We start from the raw sequence: 26,195 nt of genomic DNA on the forward strand, positions 1-26,195 counted from the left end.
TATGATGAAATCAGTAATTTTGTAATTTTTGGGCAATTTTTTCCATTTTTGGTCAAAAGCGTGTTTCTCAAAAAGTACTGTTCTGGTAGCTTTGAAATTTGGTATACAGGTTTCTACAGATGAGCTAAGTAATATATATTGAATTTCTGATGAAATCTGTAATTTTGTATTTTTGGGGCAATGTTGCCATTTTTGGTCAGAAAATTTCATTCTCAAAAAACTACTCATCGGATAGCTTTGGTTGACATGTTCTTAGGGATGATCCGATGTGATATATTCAAAGTATGATGAAATTGTGTATTTTTGCAGCTTATTTTAGCCACTTTTTTCTGGCCATTGCATTGAGCTATCAAAGATTTCCACCTTCTTCATCAACATGTGTCAAAAATAGTTACTCTCTACATAAACACAGCGGAGTTATATCGGCCGCTAGGTCGCTTGTTTGGTTAAAATATACAGCCATTGAGGTTGTGTTGTAATAGATTTCAATAAGGGATGATTGCGTCCAAATTTAACAGCCGACGAATTCTTCAGCGAGACAGGAAGATATTAGAAATGATCATTGGCCTAGGGGGTCCACTTCCTTGACAAAACGATAATGGAAGGGCCCCTGTGAAAGCAGATATGCCAACTGGTCACTAGTAATCTATTGTAATACATCGTATTTTTTTGCCAAAAGTCAATATTTTACCTTGAAATCATGTCCAATCTTGCAAAATTGAGGTGAAAAAGGAAGTCGTCCAAAGGTGAACTTCATAATCTGACACAACCATTCACACTACACTATTCTAAGGAGTCCTCAGGCAAGGCACACACCACGGTCCCTCTTAGAGGGACCATGCACACACCTTGTTCATTTGTTGCTAACTCATCTACTCCCTAGCTCAGGGTGCAAGAATGCCAAGATGAACATTTTCTCTCTCAGATCTTCATTTCATTAGGTTTTTGAAACACAAACTTCTCTCAAAATGCCATCATTTTTTCATTGATTTACAATATCCATGCATAAATGAAAGATGATACGTTCATTTCTTGCCATTAATAAAATCATATGTTATGGTAAAATCACTGTGTCTATTGAAAATTTCATGTGAGTGTGCAAAATGGCCATTTTACTTTTTTTGACATGTCTAACAAGAGTTGTTTCTTTTACTTCAATGTTGCAGATTATTTCACAAGTTTATTCATGAAACAAATCACTGAAAACTAAACACATGAAAGTCATGTAGACACATAAGTAGCTGTAAATGAATGAAACAAAAACTTCCATGTTGAATGTTCACATCAATTGAGTTAGGGCCTAGTTTGGCCATGTTGGGAATCCATACTTCCTTGCTTCTTGACTTACAGGACGCCCTCTACAGTCCACTTTTAGATTTCTGATATTGGGTGCTCATTCCTAAGCGTTTGTGGAGACTGAACAGAGGCATACAACATTTATCCAAAAAAAACTGTTACCGTGCAAATGTTCATTTATCATAAAATATTTTAAATGGGTTACGGTTTTTAAACAATATGATTACACCAAATATTCTAAGAAACCGGGGTACGTCACAAAATTTGCACACAGTTTGCAATCTTGAAAATTAAGCATATTTTGTCATATCAATTTTATCGACGATATTTTGCTCTAATGAATAGTGAAAAGGGAAGTTGTATTTTGTTTTTGAGAGTTCAATATATTCCAACACTAACAGGGAAATTCAAATCTACAAAACTGTAAAACATATGAAGCAAACAAGTACTACAGATTGGTGTGTAACAGCACTTGTGGTAGAATTTGCTTCAGGGACACACATTTGGACTCTCAAATTTTTACAATTCTTTTCTGATTAGGGCTCATTTTAAAGCTCCTTGAGAAAGAAAATTTTTCACTATCTTAGTTTTATGAAAATAAAAAAAATAATTTTTCCCCATCGTACCTCCAGCCTCACAGAACCCTGATTTTTATTTTGATGTGGTAAGAGAATGGTTGAAAGATTCAATGAGGAAAGTTTTAGCAGGAGTTTAAGTCTTTCACTTTCGAAGTGCATACTACCTTAATATTGAAAGCCTTACCACTTCGCCCCAGAAAAGTGATTTTGGAAAGAGGGGTATGTAGCACTGCTCCGGCCTGTGTGGTATCCTAGCCGCATAGTTATGAAGTTATGAAGACAGCTAGCACTACACCATGGAGAAAGATGGTAAAGTTGTCTCACTTCCTATTTATACTCAGTTAATTTGCATATTTTGGCTCGGTTTCACTGTGTGATGAAGCTATGAATATGCCAATGAGCATGAAACGATGAAAAAATTATCATTTTTAAATAATTTCAAAAGGCCATATTAAGTAAATAATATGTTTTGCATCCCCATGCGCATAGATTTTTTCAGTGGGGAAAAACTTTTTCTTGCAGAATTTTCTATTGTTGATGACATTCTGTTGAAAACAAAGTCTTGTAGCTTTACATTTCAATAAACAAACTCCTTACAGCAGTTTATATTCAGACCACTGAACCATACACTGAAGTAAAATTGTATTCTCAAGAAGTATATTAAACAGAAATAAGCAGGCGGTAATTTTGAGTAAAGTCTTTGTGTGTTTTTTCACTGCTTTCACTAAAATGGGTGATTTGATATTGTTGTCGACATTATGTTTAGTAATGAAACATACCTTTTTTTTGCCAAACCCCCCTCCCCTATTTGCATTTTAATAACATGTGTTCCAGGCTTTCAAATACATTTTCTTCATCATATCATAAATTTTGTCCATGCGTCCTGTAATTAGGCCTGTGTGGAATTTATATTATCACTATTGTGCAATAGACCCTTGTTGAATTAAAATGACTGCATATAAAAGAAGTGTGTAATTGTTGTTAAGAGTAAGGTTCTCGGTCCACTTACGGCCAATTTGACCTTTGACTTATGTTAATGTCCTTTCTTATACCAATTTCAAGTATAGTGATTCTGTATGATAGTCTGAACATCACTTTGCTAGATCATATCTCTGTAAGTCAAGGATATTTTTATTTTCTTTTTAGAGTGTATTTGATCTGATGATTTGTTTCCACAAGTCTACGTTTAAAAAATTAATGAGAATTAGCCCTTTTTTAGGACTTATTGTTGTCAAACGACTGTTTTCAAACTCCATTTCTTTGTAGAATAGAATATTGTAGCATATTCTATCTCCATTTCCTCTTGTATGGATTTGTTTGCATATCTATTTTTTGCTGTAACCTTTACTTGATAATCATTATGGAGAGAGAGAGAGAGAGAGAGAGAGAGAGAGAGAGAAAGAGAGCGCTCCAATCGCATTTACACGAATTACTTTTTTAAAAAGAAATTTATTTCAACAAATTCGCAAATAAAACAAATCTACGTACCTGCTAATGCGTTAAAATTACATACATGAATTGCTATGTGACAGCGCTATGGAACAGCGCCCTCTAAAGATCAATTTGTTTGATGCGATTTGACCTGGTTACCGAAATCCCAACTGGCTGTCTGTGTCTCTCACCGCGGCACCATCGGACACGCGTCCCGCTGGACATCGCTCCATGCATGACACCACTCCGAGCTCCGGTGATTTTGAGTTTTGTCACAGTCACCCGCGATCTATTCCGCTTTGCATCTATGCATCCATAGACGTGTGTACATATACCTGAGAAGTTCTTCTCAGGCATATGTCCACACCGTACGGTATGGCCTATGGGGCCCATAGACGCAAAGCGGAATAGACCATAGGTACTAGGTGACTGTGGTTCTGTAGTCCAAATACTAGGTTTGGGCTTTTCGCTTTAGTGACTGTGTTGGAATATATCATATTTCTATTGTGAACTGGATATGTCACTGTTTTTAGCGAGACTAGTTCTTTCTAACGGTTTGTCGTGAAAAAACAAACCTTTTCATGATTTATAATGCGGCGCGGCAACCATATGGAACGCTTTGGTCCCGGGGCGTTTGCCGGCGAACTTACAGTGCTCAATAAACAACAAAAAGCTGAGAAACCATAAAGTGACCATTTAATATTGTATCTGCTATTGTTATTTGTAATGAATAATCCTGGTCTGATACACAGGCATGCGTCACGCCGTTTCGCGATCGGTACTGATGATCTTTCTCTGTTTTACTGTGAATCAACTACCGATCGCGAAGCGACGTGTCGGATGCCTGTGGTCTGATACCACTACTATTGAAATAAAAAATATTGTTTTAATTTCATTTTCAGTTTTATTATTCAACGCTTTCCAGATAACGATAAGTTGAATAGCTTTTAATACATAAGTGTCATTTCAAAGGCAGTGTCGATTTTTCTTTCGTTGGATGTCCTCATTCCGGACTGGATAAGAGTGCGTTTGCCTCACCGATAAAGTTTGCAGCTTATGCAAAGCTGTCCATTACCTGCTGAGTGTACCTGGCCCGCCCGCCGACCATTCATTTGGTAAATCAACCTCTCCCGTATTTGTACTTTTTACATCCGCTTGGTGACGACCTAAAGAACGTGATTACGTCTGAAGATCCACTTTCACCGGAAAATGACGAACGCAAGCGAAGAAGGGCGCTGTTACGGTGAATCACGCACAGGACGAATCATCGCCACACCGCGTAGGTTCTCGATTTTGTTGTCACAAACGATAGCCGCCGACTAAGTTCAGGGTCACCATAGCTATAACCCGTCCGATTATCTTACTATAAATAGTGATGGGAAGGTAGCTATCTGGAGGGACCCTTTGAATCTATCTACAGTATTCCGTTGTTATTCTAAAATATGACTAACTCTGCTTAGACGTTTGGCCTTTTGTGGTATGTATTGCAATTTTAGGAAGAAATTCATTCAAAAATTTTATTGTTTGCTTTTTGGTGTTTTCTCCATTTCACGCCATTCTTTGTAAAACACCCTATAGTGTGAATGGTATTGTCGGTGGAAGGGGAGTCACCTCGTGACGTCATAATGATTTCCTTCGGTCTGATTTATCATTGTCTTTCTCCTCCAATCGCGATTGCTCATCCTAGTCACATGACCGGTACAAATAGAAATTCTAAAAACAGAATCTCTAGCCAGGGAGAATAGCTTCGCATCCGACGGCGAGAAGTCCGCCGAAATTACCGATTTTTGGTAAGTACAGCGCTAGTTTTTTCATTTTATCGTAGTCATATTATCCCTTGTGCATATGTCATCAAATTTGGGCGATTGGGCCACGAAATCTTTCAAAATGTGACTTTGAGTAAGAGGGCATTGCAGGTTAAATGGTCGCCATGTTTAAACCTATTATAATCTCCGTTTCACAACACTGAGAACCAGTTTAGTTTGGAGACTTCTCTGTTCGCTTTGTTTTGAATATCTCTAAACCGATCCCCCGATATTCAAACAGAGGCCCTGCTCGGAATCCGTTTATTCCATGTCTTGGCCCACATCTGAACAAATACAATGGGAATTTCGATACATATCGGCCACGTACGACTCGACTCTCCCATATTTGCTTACTCACTCAGGCTAGAGCGCAGCAATTAATTATAGCAGCAACAACAGTAACTTGGCAAAAACAATTTGACAAATATCACTGTTGTCTTCGACGTTTTACAGTGTGCGGACTCATAATTTGTGGCTTTTCCGAGGCTGGCTTGCTAAGTCAACGACGACAGTGAAGTTAACGCGACGCTAGGTATCAGGGACAGACGCGTTCCCTAACAAAGAGGTTCACCGACATCGTCAGAAACTATAAATAGCACCCCTGTGCTGCGGATAGGTTTGGTCAAATTCACCGGGCACGGTACATATTTGTTTGTTTTTCTCACTGAAGTCGACTGGAGAAATATCACAACGATTTATTGTCTCTTTTAAGTTTCCAGTTTGAGAGAATCATATATGAAGTGAATGATATATGTCGATTTTTCAGCGTCAATTTTTTTCATATTTATTAGGTTTCAGGATCATATGGTACATAGCTACGCGCTCCTAAAATTTTCATCTTTAGAGTAGCGAAATGTTAGCAAGCATCAGCATACTCGTGAATTTGCAGCGAAACAGGTATAAGTTGATAAGAATGAAAGTATTGTGACTGTAAGTCATACCCACGGGACATGTTTATATGTAAAAATATTTGGAAATAACGAGGAAGTGTTGTACCGGCTTTCAGGATGTAAACCAAAAACTTCATTCATTGAAAGGCACTTTGCGATACATCCAACCCTCTTTTTTAAAGACGTATATCAGAACAATTTAGAATGATAGTATGTAGTGGATGTTATGTCAGTGAAATTGCTATATTGTTGATTTAATTTACTGACTTGAAATTTTGTTTGTGTTGTGTGATCCTTATCCCAGACAGAATTGAGATTTCTCCTGTAGCACTGCTTTTTAACTTGGTACATTTTTCCTCTGTCTCTGTAAGCTGGGTATTGAAACTGATAAGGGTTGAGTAGCATACATACACATCTACCGCCTGGCCCTTTGTCATGATTAGGCATTGCCATTTTAGATATGGTTTCAGAAAGGAAGCTATAAGCATGGATGATGTAATGTTCACTTCAAACAGCAGTGGTAAAGATACAGTACTGTATGCGTCTAAGTGGATGGGAGAAATTACTCGATAACTCGGTCTCTATAACACACCATGTGATCAAAAATTAATGCCCATATCTGCATTTGCTGATAGGCCATTTTTTTGAATGAATGGCAAACATTCAAAGTCTGTTTTTCAAAGCGATACAATTGGTTATCATGGGTTGCTGTGTCTACTGTTAACACTTGCTTAGACTGTTTACCCGGCATATGGGTGTAGTGGCATGATATATGTACTTTATCAGTCGACCGTAATATCTTGGTTGAAGGTCCACGCTCCATGGGCTGTATTCTTGATATGTCTGGTATTTTTTGAAGTCACAGAGGAGAATTGGTACACAAAAGTAAAATTACAGAGACACAATTTGTATGCATCGCAAAGCCACAACTATACATGCAAATGAACTGCAACACTGATATGCAAGACTGAAGTGTTAGGTATTTCAGAGTACAAGAATCTGATCATCAGTTGATGACCCAGCGGGGCATCCACCTTTATATGGCCAACTTTTTGGATTTAAAGTCAGTATTTTAACTGAAGGATTAAACCTTTTCCTAAACTTTAGTTGAGGTAACTCTGAACTATTCCCTTCCAAAAGAAAAATGGAGGGGGGAGGGGGTGGGATGGGGGTGTCACTGTCCAAATTTTGGTACCAGAGAAACAAATTCCTAAACGTAACAATATTTGAGTTCAAAATTAAACTAACACTGTCCTTAGTTTGTAGGAAAACAATGAAATTTATTTTTTTTTACAAAAAACAAGATGTTGAACACATTTATTTCACAGGGTTCAAAATCAGTCTACACAAATAGTATACAACAAAAATAAAGGTGTTAAAAAGGAGAGAGAATCTGTCCGCAAAGCACATTCTAACTTTATTAGAACAATTTAATCCTCTTTTTTCCAAGTTGTATTTATTTCTGTGGTTTGCCTATGGAGCCTGGTAGAAAGAGGATTAATTTTGTTTTGTCACACTGTTTTTTGTTTTGCTCAAATGGGTGTGGGCTCTTTATGAATATAGGCTGGATGTAAATTTAGATAGGCTGGCAAGTAGTGGGCTTTTGTTGCATAAGTCATACCTGACTTTTGCTAAAGCAATTTCTTCTTGGACCAATCATATAAAGTGACCACAAAGTCCAAGTTGGCTGGACAAATTTTCAAACCAGCTGTATCATGTAACAAAAAAATATAATTGTCAACAAAAGGTTCACTAATTAAAAACACAATCACTTACACTATTCTCTCAATTCAGAATATGTGAATGGTGACTTGGAAATTTTTCGTAGGAATTTTTTTCCTTTCTCTTATTACAAGGTCAAAGGGTATGTTTTCTTGTTATTTTTACTGTTGTGAGATAACAGTTGTGAGTATCACATTTTGGCTAACTCACAGCAGCTATTGGTCCATTTCTGAACATTTCTTGTCAAGACCATGTCAGTGAATTTGTACAACAGGTGCCAAACTGAGATCAGTATCTTCAACATTCGACAGGCAGCTTTCTGTGTCTGAATGCTTTTCAAGGAAATAATATTTTATGCAAGTGTTCATTCATATGCAAATTGTGCAAATATGGAAATAAATTCCTGGCTGTTTTGCTGATTGCATAGAATAGTAATATAGTATGATCAGTTGTAATGCACAAAAGTTTCTATATATACTAAGTCATATTTTCCATACATATGTATCTGAATGCTTTCAAGGAAAACATTTTTTTTGTGCGACTGTTCAATGTTATGGAAGTAATGTCAATCTGAAAAAAGTTTATATTATTTTTTCTTTGTTGAATAAATATGCAATGGGCAATTGTTTTTTGATGTACTATAATGTTTATGTGCATTCTGTTTCTCTACTGTTCATTTTATTTATGTCAAGTGGTTGACTCTCCAGCTATAGTCTGGAAATTTGAAAGAGTTTGGGTAGGCAGCAAAGACTGTAAAACTGATAAAAATAGATGAAAGGGGAACTTTGGCCCAGCTTGTTAAGTCATAACTCTTTTTGCAAATGCAGAAAAATCCAGTATCTACTAAAAGAGTGCTACATAATGTGCATTTGTAGGGCTTCTTAGTGTGTATTTTTGTAGGAACCCTGTTTCTTGTCGTGACTGTTTAGATTTTTCCTTGGCATGTTCTGTAGGTACACCTGTAGAACACTAGACCACATAAAGCTAAAAAGAGCGTTACTAAACATGCATTTGTACGGCTTCTTGGTGTTTGTTTATGTAGGAACTCAATTTTCTTTTATGGATTGTGTTTAGATTTTTGCTCAGTTTTCACTTCAGGTGTACCTGATCAATATTTGACCACATCCAGCTATTTGTATAACTCCATGACCTGTCTGAGTCAGAAGGTGCTTTTCATAATGGATACATGCGTATCCCCTAAGACAAAGTTCAACTCCTCCAAATCCCCAAATCCCAGTATTGTTCAGTCTAGCCTTGCGAAGATCTTATGGAAGCGTTGTTCATGGCATCATTGGCATATCTTCAAAAATGAAAACAGGACTGCAAAGAAACTGAATTTATTTCCCATGATTCAGTGGACTATGTTCGAGGGATATCAAGCACTGTCAATTGATATACCCGCTGTCGTCCACACGAAATGGTGATACATTCAGATAATTTTCAATATACTTGCCAGATTTGTATTCAAGGTAAAGTATGAAAATCTTAAATACATTTTATAGAAGAAAGCCAGGGTAGCAGATAGTTTTGCTATCACACATTTTACATTGAAGAGGAAACCCCCATGAAAATCAACCTTGCCCAATTTCCTGCTTACTACTTTGTATATGTGGTTCAACTTTCAACTTTTTGAACATTTACAAGCATTCTTCTTGTACATAAACATGTAGAGACGGTCAACTCCATTCTGCTAGGAAACAAACAATAAATTTGCAAACGAATAAAGTGTGAAAAGCTTTAATCATAATGCTACATGTAAGTAACCACATTATAATGGAATGGTGAGGCAAAACAATCTTACGTCTGGAGGTCTCTAATATTAGCAATTGTAAATATTTCGCCGTTTTGCGTGCTATCCTTGAATAATCAGGTATGTATCACAGTCCAGTTCCAACCGTGTTTTCAAGTAAGGTTGAGCCCATATATGATTATGAATATTGTTACACAGGGCCAATTATTCATCTTAGGCAGTGAAGTTGAACCAGGTAACAGTGGTAAATAAAAGCAGTAGTACCACTGTTGAACTTTTTCTCGATGTTTGCCGTCAGGCCTTGATTGTGTTTGACATGAACACCTACGATAACACTGAAAGTGGTGATTGGGGGTAAAGAAAATACTGGGAGTTCAGTGCCTAGTTTCGCTGTGGTCACTGTGGGTCAAACGAAGGTTATACAATTTGCATGTTTTGTACGCCACTCTGCATACAGGAAGTCTTACTGATTTCCCCATTCTTTGTTGTTTTCCTGTTGTAAACAACATTTTCAAGTATGTCAGTAGGGTCTTCAATCCGTGATTAGTAGAGTAACTTCCTGTCGGGGGTGGTTGCTTCACTTTCATAAAACACTTTTAATTAACTGATCGTTTTTTCAGTGATTCGTGATCTTTGGTTCATAGTGGAAATTGTTTTCAAAATTTTCAGATTCACTTGCCCACTGCCTACCGGTGTAGGTGAAAAAAGATCTTGTTGTTACATTGCATAATGTAGCTCTGTTTCAGTTTGCCACAAGCCAACACTCAAGTTTTCACCTGAATAATGCACTCGTCCATCCGAGACTCTCACACCCCCTCATTGGCCTCACAAAGTAGCCCTCTCCTACTCAGATTTTATTGGTGTAGCCTGGCTCAGCAAGCTGGTTTATGCCGGCTTTTTGTAAACATTTGGCAGTGGACTGTCCCAACCGGACCATTGCATTGAGGGCTTATCAGCGGAATGACATACTGTGAACTGGAACTTGGAAACTGTGTAGTAAACCAGGGGCTGTGAGAATCTAAATGGGCTTGTAGTTGTACTAGCCTAGTAGTAAAAGCAAAATGGTGACTAGTTTGGTCATATGAAAGCTACATGAGATTGGGTGAATTGATTTGCTATCCCCAAAAAGGTATAGTTTTCTCCAGATCAAAAGGGTAGCCTTAGTAACACGGCAAAGCATCTTTTGCTGGTAGTAATCAGATTTTTACAAATTACCCTTCATAATTGAAAAAAAGGAATATGCACTGGCTTAGATTATCATAATCAGGAATTTTTGCTCTCTTTCTAAGTATCCAACTCCAAATAAGGTAGATATTGTTTAGAAATTAGAGTAATATCAGTGATTGGACAACACATATCCTACAGAAACCATATGTTTGCAAAAAAGGACAGCAATGATATTGACCTATGAGAAAGCAGGCATTGTCACTTTCTAGAACCCCAGGGCTGTCTCCACAGGCATAGTCTTTGTGCCATGTAATTTGTGTACATGAGATGGATAAAATTTTTAGTATTTTTGTTTTACAAATATAACATTTTCTTATTCTTTTCCCTAAAACATCCTGTATACAAAGTATTATAAGCTCGTCAATAGTTTGTTGTGTGCAGCGATGTTTATGAATGAGTTAGGCCTGACTGAAGATGTACCCTACAGCATTATGTACATCTAAGCTATAACTAGTCTACTAACTTATTATAACTAGTTATTACTACAGTGAACAGTAGTAATTCATTGAGTACATCATGTACATCTAAGCTATAACTAGTCTACTAACTTATTATAACTAGTTATTACTACAGTAAACAATAGTAATTCAAAAATATGTTTCATTTCAAGATTACTTTATGTTTGCATTGGTTGTGAAATCACTGGTCATAGAGGTACACAGGCTTTATAAGTTGTATAGTCTGCACCGCAACAGTGTGACAATAAGAGATAGAGGGAGAGAGGAATTTGTGACCAAATTGCATTTAAATGAGACAAGTAATGTTCCCAAGTGAAGGTACCGTGCAACTGCAGTATTACCACTGCCGCCACTGTGGCTATTCAGCTGCTGTGGGAGTACAATGGTGCTAGCTACAGCTGGCTGCATGCAAAGCACATGTAGATGTATGGCTGTTGCATGTCAATACACGTCATGCAAATTCCTGTGGGCCGTTCACCCCAGTTTCTCATTTGTAAGGTACAGTTTGTGGAAGGATGCGTTGAAGTTTAAAAAAATATGCAATTTGATTACCATTTCTGTACATCACCCCTTTCACCACCATGGTTTAGCCCAAACCTATTAAAATTTGTGGTGATTGTGGACCAATTTACAGTGAATCAGGGTGAACAGCTGTCCTTCCTGGTTCATGTCGCCATCACATCAAGTAATGAAAACCACTTAGGCATAGGTCCCATGAGTTGCATTTTAAAAAAAGAATATTTGAAGACCCATGAATACCAATAATACTGTAAATTTGATTTGTACCAAGCAAACCCTTTGTAACATACATGTACCAAGTAGGTGAAAATGTGTATAGGTACCAGCTGGATACCACTTTTCACTGACCTTGCACAAGGGGAAGTGATACTGTGTGGCAGGATTAGGGTGAATCCCTTTCACCACCATGGCTTGACCAAAACCCATTGTTACAAATGCTAATGTGGACCTGTTTATAGGGCATTGGTGGTGAACAGGTTAAGTATTAGGAAGTACATATTTGCCGCAATTTTAAAAAATTCAAACTGGCTTAAGTTGAAAGCAGTGATTCTGAAGAAAAAACTATCCTTCCTGGCCTAACGTAGATTTTCAGACTTGATAATTTCAACTGTTCCTGTTGGGTTGCTATCAACTGTATCCCATCATGAGAGTGAAAATCTCATATGAATTACCTGTTATCAGTAGTGTTGTACCCTGTAATTGATGCAGGAACTTCAAACCTTTATCAGGAACCATACCAGGATTGGTCATCGTGTTTTGATGTTGCACATATTTCTTCATAAATAAATGTATTTTCATCAAAAAAGCTGCCTAAGATTGAAATGGCTCATGAATAAGAACAATCATAATCAAGCTTAGTGTCCTGTTTGCAACACCTGGTGGAAAAACATGTGTAGACGCCCCCTCCCCCAAAATGAAATGTGCCCCACAGCTTGATGAAGGGTTACAATATGGAATCATGAACAACTAACCCAGACTCTGAAATGCTTTTCTTAGTTACAAGGTATACATGTAGTTTCACCCAGTAATAATCAAATTGTAATACTACACCTGTATCGTTAGAAATCTGAATCCTGCAGCCCAAGAATGATTGTTGTACGATTTAGACACAAAAGTTCTCTTTCGTCTATACAAGTCACTTGTCTATCTGACATGTAAAGCTATACATGTGAGTCATGTCGTAAAGAGAAATACTCTTGAAAATAGATTAAGAAATCATAAAGGTCACGATGCTAGGGTAACATCTTTGAATGGCATAATCAGTATGAAATTTACATAATTTTGTTACATAAATTTATTCCTTTGGACCAGACACCTGATAAAACTAATGGATAAAAGATTGTAATAATGAGACAAACAGCAGAGCATATTGAAAACCGATTCTTTCCCCCATACCTTTTTTCGCCCCTTGGTCAAATATACTGCTCACCAAATAAATGATTGTGCTAATTGTACAGATGTGCAAAATAAAAAATCATGTGTACTTTGAACCAGCAGAGTGTATGCATGTATCATTTGATCAGTATTATTTCAATTTTTCAAAATGAATGTTCATTTGCTAGATATTGCTCATCATTTTTGGCATACATCATTTGATCTGCGTCATTTTCATTTGTCAAAATGAGTTTTCATCATGATAGTATTAGACTTCATCCGATTATGCTTCGGAAACAATCATATCTGAGCGTTCTTATCAACAATCAGAGACAGTGCCCATCTCTTCATGTTGGAAGGCCACAATAGGAACTGTTGGAAGCATATTCAGGGAACCGAGCTATGTATGTGGCATCTCTAATACTAGTATTTGCCTTTTTTTGGTGCGATGTGGGGGCAATATTTCCCTCAACATGCTTGTATCGTCTAATCCGAAATACACATAATTCTGTTCTCACTCAGTTAACTTGTGGATCATTATTATAATTTTAGTTCCCCAAAAAGAAATGATTATTGCATAACAACACAATTCTAAGAAAAAAATCAAAATAATTTCATAAGGTCCAACATGCTTTGCTATGATCATTTATTTTACCATATGGTATTTATTGCTTGAAACAGTTATACTGTAGAAAAATATTTAGTTGTTAGATACCAGAAAGAGTGCAATAAAAGTGAGGGAGCTTTCTGTGACCTTGCAGCAGAATTGGTTTGACCTTGGTGTTTTCAATGGGATAGTTGGACTCCTACATCGGAAATCCAGGATATAGGGGTTACACTGCTGAGTACACTGTACCATGTAACACCCCCCCACCCCATCCCCATCCCTGTCATGTAAAGTTTGCACCCTGACCAACCAAAGATATTACTGTTGTGAAGAAATAGTGCTGACTGAATCTCTTCCAGCTGTAGGTATGAGCAACTGTTGACAGCTGACATGGTAGAATATCCTAATTTACATACATGGATAGTGTTTTATGCATTCTTACAATTTGTGTGCTTTTCAATTGAAAGAAAAGTAGTAATGGAAATATAATAATTGTGAGAATCAGCCAGTTAAAATGAATACATTACAAGAAAGTTATAAATGTATATTAAATGATGATAAATAACTCGGCTTTCTTATATAATACTGTGTTTGTTTAAACCTATGTGGAAGTATTGTAAAATTTTTGTTTTCACCTACAAAAAAGCTTCAGTTTTAAAAAAAAAATTATTTTGGCATTTTGATTGGATGTTATTTTCACTATGTGCACAATCAAGTGTCTATTACTGAGATGTCCTTGGTTTGATGAATGGTGTTGATATATTGAACAGAAGAGGGAAAATTGTTCTGATAGGTGTGTACCCTTTCTATGTGGTAAAAAAAAATTTTTTGTTTTTTAGCCGATGTTATCCATTGCATAGAAATTCAAATGTACTTGGATATGACTCAGAATATTGGACCAGATTTGATGTGGTATTGACAGTCAGCACATTGGCAAGTGTCAGTTCTTGTGTTTGTCATATCCTTTGGGCAAGGCCAAACACATCCAGATTGATGTACATGTACTTGATCAAGTGTTTCACGTTCTGCAAATAGACAGGAAGTCTTACGACATGAACAAGGGCCTTCAACGGCGGGGAAAATTGTGATTTTTATTTCTAGAAATAATGAGTGAGCATGGAGGTGCCATTCAGTTACGACTATGAGTGTTACATATAAATTCATAATATATTGTGATTTTATTTCTGGAGATAATAAGTGTATGTTGAAAGCACAGAGGCACCGTTCATCTAGGAGCGTTATATAAATTTACAAATGAATAATTAAATTTTAGAAATGTGACATTTATGATTGATGAGTTAATGTAAAAGAACAACAATTTGACTTTCAAATTTTAAATAATGAAAGGGAAGATATTTGTTATACATGAGTTATCATTCAACTGCTGTAGTTATATTCGGAAGGGAGGGGTTCATAAAATTATTTTAAAAGTTGTGAGGAGGTGACTTTATTCCTCAGAAATGATCGAGAAAATTGGCTTGTCTTTGAAATGAGTGGTGTTAGGCCCCCGTGAGTTGTTCGTTCACAAAAGTCTCACTGTTCCGTTTCTGTTTGAGACTGTGTGAGATTCATCATTGACAGCTAGGTCAGAGAAGGTGTTGTAACACACCTCATCCGCAGTCTGTATTCTAATTCGTCAATTGATAGTCACGTGGGATGCGTTCTCTTTGTGCTGATCCACGTAAACGGCGTCATCAGGCATCATTTTTCGAACTGTTGCCTGCCAGGCATCAGTTCTGAAAAATGATGCCCGCTGACGTCAAAAACCACATTGACGCGAACGCGGACCGGAATGTAAACAAAGATGTCGTCTGCGGCTGATCGAAACGAATTTCTTGGTTTATCCTACTTTCTGAAGAAGAATTGAATGCTTTGGTTTCCAACAAGGACTCGACAAAAACTATAATCAAAGGTGCATTGAACGTTTTGCAGAAGTATTTCGATCCTTTGGGAAAAACTTTTTCTTAGTGAACCACTCCAACATATTACATCATAGGCCTACATGCGACAAGTTTTGTGTATAGTACGTTCTTATGCATGGCTACGGATGAGGTGTGTTACAAAACACATATTGACTGGCCATGAGGGCAACAGCATACGTCTTTAACCCCTCGGGCCTGTGAGTCACCCCCAAAAACAGACTGTTTCCCTCGGCCTACGGCCTCGGGAAACAGTCTGTTTTTGGGGGTGACTCACAGTCCCTCGGGGTACAGACGTATGCTGTTGCCCTCATAGCCAGTCAATATGTGTATATTGATTCATCTGTGAATTTCATTTCATCAAGTTATTCAGATCTCATTTGAATTATTTCACACGTCCTGAGCGACATGACTTGCCAGTATTGATTATGACGTGGCCAGTGGATAATGGCTTGTATATAGTCTCTTCCCACAGGCACGACTGGTATTGTTGTATCGGCAAGGTCAGAAAAATAGAACGGACAAAGGTGATCACATTCAATAAGTAAGCCAAGGACACAGGAAAGCAAATCATTTCAATTCAAACCCAATGGGTCCCACTACTTGTGTGTTCAGGGCTACCCGGAAATTTTCATGCCATTGCGTTCATGAAATATGATCAGTTTCGGCGGCAGCTTTTCAGCATTATTGTGAAACCGCCTGTATAAAAATTAATGATTTTGTTCATGCTAGAAACAAAAAAATTGAGAAATGACAGGGTGAGACAAGTAGTTGATTGATGGTTCAAAATTTATAACTTGCACAAAATTGCTCTGTAGCCATGCTACAGCTTTCCCCATTGCACTGTACTATACATGATTATCAGCAAATTCACGCACACACACACACACATTGTACATGCATACTCCCAACAACACATAATTTTTGGCACTTTTTTCAAAGTTCAAGTCCTTTGAACCATTGTATGGAGACCATCAGTAGTGCATACATGTCATTTAATGTCAGGTCACATCTCATACAAAGGTCGTCTTCAGTACAATGTCAGCCATATTTCTGGCACCTCTCACATACAGACACACACAGTCACACGTATATGTACATGTACAAGCCAACTGTAAATTTAATTTTCAAATTTCAACTCCCTTGAACTATTGTATGCAATGTTTGGTTGAATGTCAGGTTACACCACATACTGAGGTCATCCTTGGCACAATGTCAGCTAGGTTTCTGGCTGTGGGCCAGCCATACACAATCACACAGAACATTCCGGTATAAATTATGCGCCTGACTAACCAAACGAGGGTTTTTTGTTGTTCTCTTTTGACTTGGAGGTCTACACAACAGCAGAAGCGGGCAACCGCACTGCAGAGGAGCGATCTTTTGCAAAACAATATAACTCAGTGCACTACTACTAGGCTGTGAAAATAGATTGCAAATGTATGTTTGTTTGCACTTTCCTTCATTATTTTCAAAATCATGTCTAATCAGGCCGCCATGGTATATGTTCAACTTTTCAATACAGACTGTATGTGTATAATATCCATGTTGTTGTAAACCACCGGGCCTTTGGTCTCGATTTAGACTATTCATTTCTTGGCAATTAATGTACATAGTATGTTGTACCACAGAAGACTGTTTGGGTCCCCTCTACTCTGTATGATTGTACAGAATTCATTGTGTTTTCAACACTAATAGTTGATATTTCAGTCTGCTCGGGAACAAGAACAACATCACTGTACTTGCATTATAGAGCAAATCAATGACAATGCCACCAAATTTTGAAGCCAAAGAGAGCACGCTCTATACAGTGGCATATCAATTAGCTGATACGTGTAGATAGCAAAGTGTATGCATTAGGCCTATATCCCTCTGTACCAATGAGCATATGTATGTCAATATGTAAACATGCATCAAATGCACTTCATACAGACATTATCCATTTACTGTACTGGATTACACAGTCATTGTGCCATGTCAAGTACATTGAATAAAATTCCTGGGTTTTTTCAATTTTTTTTTTGAAATTGAAACTCAGTTTTTTATGTGAGACTATTCTACTATCCATTTACATGTACATGCCCCTAACTACACAGCCATCGTATTGTGCCATGTCGAGCACATTGAATTAAATTCCTCTTCTTTTTTTCATTGCAGAGTTTTACTAAAAGTAATCAACTAGATATTCAAATGGAACAAGAACAATCAAATCAACCAATGCTATGTAGGAATGGCTGTGGATTCTATGGATGTCCTGCCACGGAAGGAATGTGTTCAAAATGTTACAAAGACTCTGTCAAACGGAAGCAAAACTCAAACCAATCTTCTGGCAGAGTTAGTCCTAGTCAAAGTAAGTCAGTGAAATCTAGTTATCAGTAATATTGGCAAAATAATAATTTAGTTGAATTTATTGTTAATATCTTTTCTTGTGCTGAAACATAGCCTGTTTACATGGCTATGATTACATGAGGAAGTAGTGTAAATCATGGGGTCAGAGGTTATCCGGAAGTAGAAAGCTAAAATGAGGTCAGAGGTCATTTGGAAGTAATCCCCCCCAAGTGAAATTTCCATCTAATAACTGCTGCTGAAGTGAAGCTATTGAAGTCTGAACGTAGAATGTGGACGAATAGTGTATGGATGAAATTATAGACAGCTAATGTCTGTAACTCCGTTATGTTTGTTACTTTCAGCTGTAACACACACACTCTGCAAATGTACATTGCTTTGATACAGTGTCACAAAGAGGGCCAGAAAGCCTAGAAGCTGTCCTTCAATTTCAGGGCCTTGTATTGTCCGGTAGAAGGATGGGTTCAGCCTACTCTGCAGAGAGACAATCAAAAGGGGAATTTAACCCTTTCACCCCCAGAGTTTGGTGTGACCCAATTGTTTTAAATAGGATGGGGGTAGAACTATATACTGGAATCGGGGGTCTAGGGATCATACGACATGAAATCCACAGACTGTTATTTCCCTAGCTTCAGAAAAGGAGTATTTTATTATTGAGGGTGACTGTCTCGAACTTGGGCCCAAAGGTCGCAGTTGTCCTCATTAGTGCCTGTTGGAAGGTCAGTTGTGTACAGGACAGCAGGCGTGTTATCACTGCATGTGGCTGATTATTGTTCTTGGTGTGAAGGCTGCTTGGACACATTGAAATGTTATTTGTGATGTGTTCTATTTCCTCTCCCTAGTGGGTTGTTTTTCTGACTTTTGTTGAAAGTACTGTACAAAGCTTTTTTTAGTGTTTTTAGGTTTTCATTGCAGTCAGGAGGTATTAATTTATCTGAAAAGACAATTTAACAATTGCAAATTTGGGCGAAAGTTTCAGTCTTCTCCTCAGCTTGGAAAACAGAGAGGCGACAATTTACATAACAATGCATAATTTGCATATACTTTTGTTGTGAAAATGTATTCTTTTGTACAGTTATTAACATATGAATAGGTTGCTCAAAAATAGAAGGTTGGCCAAACCCTAAAAATACCCTGTGGAAAATCCTTTTTTAGATCAGCGGCATTTTAAATCGGAAAATAAACGATTATAATTAGTTGTCCTGAACTTGAATTTTTCATATTTCAGAGATGTCATTGACATTCGAAAGACCCTGAACAATATTGAACTTGTCAAGTAAAAGAGTTAATTCTGCTTCATATCATATCAAGACGATCAATAGAAATTGATGTTCAGTAAAAGTTTCTTTATGATGCTCTATGGGTATACATTCACAGTACGCTTGAAGCATCATACAAGGAAATACATCTATGGTAAGCTTGAAGCATTGTACAGGGCAATACATCTATGATAATCTTTAAGCATTGTACAGGGAAATGCCTTTACATGTGTAGACACTACATCTAGTCTGCTTTATAATTATTGCACATTTATCAACAAAAACTCTTTATGTCTGAGCAGAACCAGTCCTTGCCAGTGGAAGGACTTGATATCGCATTCTTGACGTCATTCAGTGTGCTAGCCTAAGCTAAATTTGCCACACTTACCCCCACCCCCTCTAAAAAAAACCACCAAACATAACAAAACTGGTTTTGAAGCTAGAAAAATTGACATATTATATATGTACTTTGGCCAAGGGTAAGAAGCGCCAAGAAATTCCCATATTGACTCAAAGAGTTCAGAATTATTTTCATCATATAGAGAAAACATTAACGTGCTTCAGACTTTGGTCTTGTACACACATAAAATTGAACTTTATTCATGCAGAGATTACATTGTAATAAAATTATTATAATTAAACTAAGAAAAGAAATTCTTGCATAGATAAAATTTTGATGTTAAGTCACAAGCCACACTGCTTTAGATTGTAAGGTAAGTCAAATATTCAGAAATCAAGTTTAAGGTAGCTAAATACCTTTTAGACACTTTCAGATTTTTATTTTTTTCTCAATTGAACACGTCCCAAACCCCAATAAAGTATACATTTTCTGAAAGCCCTGATATAGAGCTATCCGACCAAGCACAATACACGGTCATTATTTGCATAAGAGTCACGTGACAAGAGATTTGCTGAACCTTCCAAAAACCGGTTTTTCCCATCTTATGCAAACACGCTGCAAGATTTCCGGTTGGAATTTCTGCATTGACAAGCCTTGACAATATCCTTCAAAACTGTGTCTGCGATTTTTTTCCCGGAGGGTCCATTCAAATTATATGGCGTGATAATTAAAATTCCTTGAAATCACCTTCATCTAACACCTTTAAGAGCGCATTAAAAAAAACAAAGGCATATAAAGAAAATCCAGACACGGTTTTGAAGGATATAATCAAGGCTTGTCAATGAAGAAATTCCAACCGGAAATCTTGCAGCGTGTTCGCATAAGGCGGGAAAAAACGGTTTTTGGAAGGTTCAGCAAAACGCTTGTCACGTGACTCTTATGCAAATAATGACCGTGTACTGTGCTTGGTCGGATAGCTCTATATCAGGGCTTTCAGAAAATGTATACTTTATTTGGGTTTGGGACGTGTTCAATTGAGAAAAAAATAAAAATCTGAAAGTGTCTAAAAGGTATGTAGCTACCTAAAACTGTCTATTGGCTCTATGTGAAGCCAAGGCATGGTATTTTTTGGATAAGTTCTAGTAGGACAGTATTTGAGTATAAAGTCCACCAATATTGCCCAACACAGGCTGAGGCAAGGTCCAAAATGACATACAAGATTTAAGTGTCAGACATGGACAGTATAACATATCAATTGTAATGGCTGCACATCAAAATTCAGCTCAGTTTTTCTCACTGTATGTACAGCATATTAAGTTAATATTGATAGCAGTAGATAAGTTGATAGGCTCTGCATATTAGTTACAACACTTTGATTGGATAGTAAAATGAATGATTGATCAGTGTGTCCAGTTCAGACAATCAGCCTTATCAGTGGTTTGACAATTACCACTAACCTAGGCACTCCACTTCAAGACCACTCAGCATAGGCAATTAAAAACCAGACCAGCTGCAACTGAGATGACCATGTAGAAATTTTACATGCGGTGGTGACAGACTGTTATCCTGATAATCCATTTGATATCAATTCTCTCCTACATTGGAAAGAGTATCGGGTCGTCACCTTCTTGCACATGTGCCCATTATGCATGTTGATAAACAAGTAAAACCATTTAGCAGCGTCTACTCACACTGGGTATGACACACTCTTTGCATTGGACCTTATCAAAATGGAAGTCACCCTGGCTACCTCCGATAAAATGTCAGAGAATCCATCACTCGTTACCATAGGGGATTGGGTCAAGATGCGTGTCCTATGTTTGTATTATATGTACCGGTACAGTACTCTATGCTTTAGTCCTCTTGTTCAGGTACTTTAACTTTCTAACCCATATCCTGCCAACTTAATATTTCATCATCAGGTCAAGTTGGTTAAAAAACTAGTGAAGCACAGCATGTCCAATATGGTTTCATCTCAACACAAAAATGAACAGTTGAAGGCCCCAGAAAACACAGATACTATGAGTATACAGACTAGCTGTTATAACATACATAGACCAAACCAAAATACATGTAGTTTTGGCTAAATACCATATTTAGAACAGGGAAGGGATACTGTCTGGCACAAAAGGGTTAAAGTAACACTATATGAGAAGAGGCCTATTGAAATTATATATCAACATTGGTTATCTAAATTGTTGCCATCAATCAACAGCACAGTATGTAAATGTTTGCATGGGACTTGCATCTCACACGCCCTCAAGTGACAACCCTACTGCTGCCATGGTATGGCTGGATTCCATTGTTTTCTATGGCAAAGGTGGACCTCTCCACAGAGATATGGGGTGACAGGGTTGATGATTTCTGATGATGCCGTGCATTGAGTACATAATGACCCACTAATCCTATCTTTTCTCTCAACAGCATCTTTATCAACAACATCGACAAGTACCACCAACCTAAGTACTCCATCGTCAGAACCCTCAGCATCAGCCATTACAGCAACCACTACAACTACCATTACATCTTCTAGTCACTCGGAGAGCGAGGAAACACAACCCATCGGTGCTACAGCCAGTCAGCAAGCCACGCAGGGCTCCCCAACAACTTCAACAGCCTCTACTAGTAGTGACGAAAAAGATGATAGCGACAAGAAAACGAAAAAGAGGAACCGGTGTTACACTTGTCGTAAGAAAGTGGGCCTTACAGGTGAGTCTTTCAAATTTTCAAATAAATTATAAGTACGGTCTGATGTTAGAGTTATGCCTCTTTTAAAAAAAGATTGATCACCTGATCAGAAATTAAGGCAACTTATCTTGATAAAATAGTTCAAAGATTAACCCTTTGAGTGCTGTATTGTTGCCAGCAAAATTTTGGTGAAACTTTTACCACTTTTATGGATTTTTCTGTAATTTTTTGATAATTTTGGACCAAATGGACATCACATTTCATTAGCTACAGTTTTTATCAAAATTTTGACAAAAATCTGAAAAAAATTGACTGGAGCATATTTTCTAAAGGTGACAAAAGTTGACTTTGGCGCTTGAAGGGTTAACTAACAGTCTGTGCGTTAACAATGAAAGGTTTGTTCCATCATAGTGGTTGAGGGGCTGTGGTTCCATTGAAGTGTTTGACTGCCAAGTTTGTGTACAGCAGTATCTTTTGTATAATTTATGACCAGAACTCTTGTCATTGGATGTCTTGGTTTCGACCCTCAGATTATATGGCCAAGGGTTGAAACCAGGTCAGATTTTGAAGAAAAATAAACTGACTTCTGAGTCTGATTGGTGTAGCTTTCCTGTTTTATTCCACGTTGTAAACCACCCAATTTTTTCTTGCAGTTTCAACATCTGGATTCTCAGAGGTCAAGTAATGTAACAAAATTGCTAAGATAAGATTTGCTTTCATAATAACAATTTAATTATATCTTATAAACCAAGCATTATGAAGTATCACATGTATTGTGACATCTACAGCCAGAGATATCAACATGCTGGCTATTCTCTTTTCAAACTCAAACCCTTTCACCTTTGGCCGTGGGTGATTTGGACTTGACCAACCCTCTCACCACCATGGTTTGGTCCAGTCTTGTTGTTTACCATTGCAAAAGTGGACCTCTATACAATGAAACAAGGGGTGAAAGGTTTAAAGACTTTGTGAAAATTGAAGGGCCATGCAGGGAATCCATTGAATGTACAAATTATAACTGATTTTGTTCAAAGACATAAAGCGTTTTGTTTCGGTTGAACATGTAGGCCATTTGTCTGTATAGCATGAGGAACTATATGAATCAGTGGATGTACTTGCCTCTATGTATGTGTAAAAGTCTACTGAGACATCTTAAAAATCATTACATCAATTGTTTTACTGGGAGTCTAACAGGCAAACACTGGCTGTGTAAAAATATTTCTGCTAGATGACAATTGTCAGTGTCAGGATTCCACAGTGTATATACACCATTTTGTGTGTTGTTAAATGCAGCTGAATAAGATTAGTCTGAACACCTGTCTGTTACGGAATCTAACATGTCCAAACTTGCACATAATTCCTGTCAGTGCTTACGAATACCCCAAGATAGGTACCATAGTAGGTACATTTATACTTAGACTAATTAAAGATTTCAAATGAATTTAAATCATTTGAATAAAATAGCAGAATATAAAATTAAAATCGTAAATGAATCATGAATGCGAAAAGTTACGCTTTGAATTAAAAATGGTATTGAAGATGATCCAACTGTGAAAAGCAAGTAGCTGCTCAGATATCTTTGAATATTTTATATAATACACATTCTGTAGACCCAGTTTGGTTATGTGGTCATGTGTGTCAAAGCACATCATATTTGTGTGGTTAAATGTATAAAACAATTGTCAGTCAATAGTACTCATGCGCAAAAAAAAACTTGCCCGTACAGACACGTACAGTTTGTTCAAAAGTGACTGTTTTGTGCAGTCAAGCTTAATGTTAACATCAATGATTTATGTAAGGAACACATTTTAATTAAAAGGGTGTGGTGATGTGCTCTATATTATTGAAGTCAGGTTTTCATCACCATAGTGTGCTATGAAACGTATGTTGTTCCAGGTGTGGAAAGTGGTCGTGAGATGTCTCATAGAATGCATTTGACCACTCACACTCATTGTTATGGTTATTAACACAAATTCAGTAGCCATTATAAGCATATTGCCCTGCTGTTAGGTGTATCATGAAAATTATCAGCTGGTCATTCCAGACTGGCCATGAAGTGGGCTGTATAAAATATTGACCTGACACATGAACACATGTTGACTGGCCATGTAGTACATGTTATTGATCACAAGGCAAATAATGGCCATTGACTAATAAGGAAGTATGTACTTGAAGCCACATTAACAGGTCTGTTACATCCTTCATATTGACTGGGTGCTTACCCGTGTTGATATCCAGTCATGATATAGCTGTATTTTACAGGAATAGTGATCAGCTGTTAATGTTAATCACTATTATGTATCGCATTTGAAAAGTTGTTACCCGCAATTTTATTCATGGCTGTAATGCTATTGGACACAGGGAAACACAATTACTTGTGACTTGAAATTCAGATGGTTGCTTTCCTCACTTGTTTCGTGAATTGATCAGTTTGTTTATTTATATACTTGTTTGTTTATTTGTCTGTTTATTTATTGATTTGTTTATGTTTTGTTGCAGGATTTGAATGTCGATGCGGAGGACTCTTCTGCAGCATCCATCGCTATTCAGACAAACACAATTGTACATTTGATTACCGCGCCGAGGGGCAGGAACAAATTAGGAAAAACAACCCCGTCATTGTCGGCGAGAAAATCCAGAAAATTTAAGATAACAAAAAGGAGACAAAGAAAAAACCCCATGATTCATTATGTACAGCACGAATACTAGTAGATTTGGAAAAACAAGGATATTGTGTGTGCATGTGTGTAACTCATTGACGTTCAGCGTTGGTCATGTTGGATAAGTGTTGCCTGTGGAAGATACTCAAATTCAGGGAATTGCCTGTTATTTTTTGGATGTTAGAAAAGTAATCTAATTATATAGTATTTATTAGAATTAAGCTCTTGTGACTTTTTATTTTATGCGGTGAAAACAAGGTGTTGGGTGCAATAGCCTATTTGCTTTATTTTTATGTTTACAAAATAGGTATGATAGTCAATGTGACGTTTGTTTGGTTTTGCTCCATCAGCAAATCCATCCAACATGACTGACTTTGAAGTTGACTCTTATGATTTCATTGGGCTTGAAAAATTCATAGTGCTGCTATTTTTCGGAAAGCCAGGGAGCCTTGATTATACCCCTAAGTGATTGTGAAAATTTGACCCCTAAAATTGTTTGACCTACACGGAGGCCCCTTATGGTGTCCATATGTCATTGATAAAAGGTATCACAGTCTATTTAAAAATAATTTTCCCTGACGACATTTGCACCAGTTCTTGTAATATTGCTCCCTGTGGTAAGCATGAAATCCCAATATTATTGGCATCAGTTTTGCCTCAAATATTGCTCCCCCATGGCAAGTGTGAATTTTTCAAACCCCAAATTGTGTGATATTTCTAGTACAGCCAAGTATGAAAATTGAAAAAAATTAAATCATTTTTTTTTTTGGACAGTTTCATTTATTAGACTCCTAGGATGCAGTTAGATGTTTATTCATATATTATTACGGTAACTTTTCTCTCTTTCTTCAGCCTCACTTGAGCTTTAGTGCAAAAAAGTAAAAATAAATTGTAAAATAATATCTATTTGTAAAAATATTTTTTCCTAATAATGTATCAATAAACCATAAAAAAGCTAAAAACAGAAAAAAGCATTGGGTATGTCCAGTAAACGGAGATTCTGGAACAGAAAATTGTAGTCAGAAAAATGTGTGTACTTTTCGTAGACTACAATTCTGGAATATTCATCTGTGTATAATACTCCTAGCAGATCCGGACTGGAAAGAGAAATCCACCCAGCATACGGAACGCTGATGTCAAGGGATTTCCCCGGCCATCGGATCATCTGGAATACTACATCCCAATGGAATACAAATGTTGCAGGCTTCAAGTTCTCTCCGGACAATGTTTAATCGTTTTTTTCTTTGTCCCTCTCTCGCCCTAATCTCACTCAGCTCTTAACAAAATCGTGAAAATTTTGAAATTATGACTTGAAGATTAATAAAACGG

General features: G+C 37.2%; 1 protein-coding gene across 1 annotated transcript; it reads left to right on the forward strand.

Moving 5' to 3' along the window:
* Positions 1-5,563: 5,563 nt before the first annotated feature.
* On the forward strand, positions 5,564-25,083 carry LOC139123594 (AN1-type zinc finger protein 6-like). Its single transcript, XM_070689760.1, has 4 exons — positions 5,564-5,750; positions 17,731-17,923; positions 21,943-22,227; positions 24,706-25,083. The coding sequence occupies exons 2-4, from the start codon at positions 17,764-17,766 to the stop codon at positions 24,852-24,854; spliced, it is 594 nt and encodes a 197-aa protein (XP_070545861.1). The 5' UTR covers positions 5,564-5,750; positions 17,731-17,763; the 3' UTR covers positions 24,855-25,083.
* Positions 25,084-26,195: the final 1,112 nt, after the last annotated feature.

This window comes from Ptychodera flava (genome assembly GCF_041260155.1).
Source record: "Ptychodera flava strain L36383 chromosome 23 unlocalized genomic scaffold, AS_Pfla_20210202 Scaffold_23__1_contigs__length_28996876_pilon, whole genome shotgun sequence".
NCBI lineage: Eukaryota > Metazoa > Hemichordata > Enteropneusta > Ptychoderidae > Ptychodera > Ptychodera flava.

Coding starts and splice junctions, on each gene's coding strand:
- LOC139123594 (XM_070689760.1), top strand. CDS start 17,764: ATGGAACAAGAACAATCAAATCAACCAATGCTATGTAGGAATGGCTGT. Junction 17,924..21,942: donor CAGAGTTAGTCCTAGTCAAA/GTAAGTCAGTGA, acceptor TTCTCTCAACAG/CATCTTTATCAACAACATCG. Junction 22,228..24,705: donor TAAGAAAGTGGGCCTTACAG/GTGAGTCTTTCA, acceptor GTTTTGTTGCAG/GATTTGAATGTCGATGCGGA.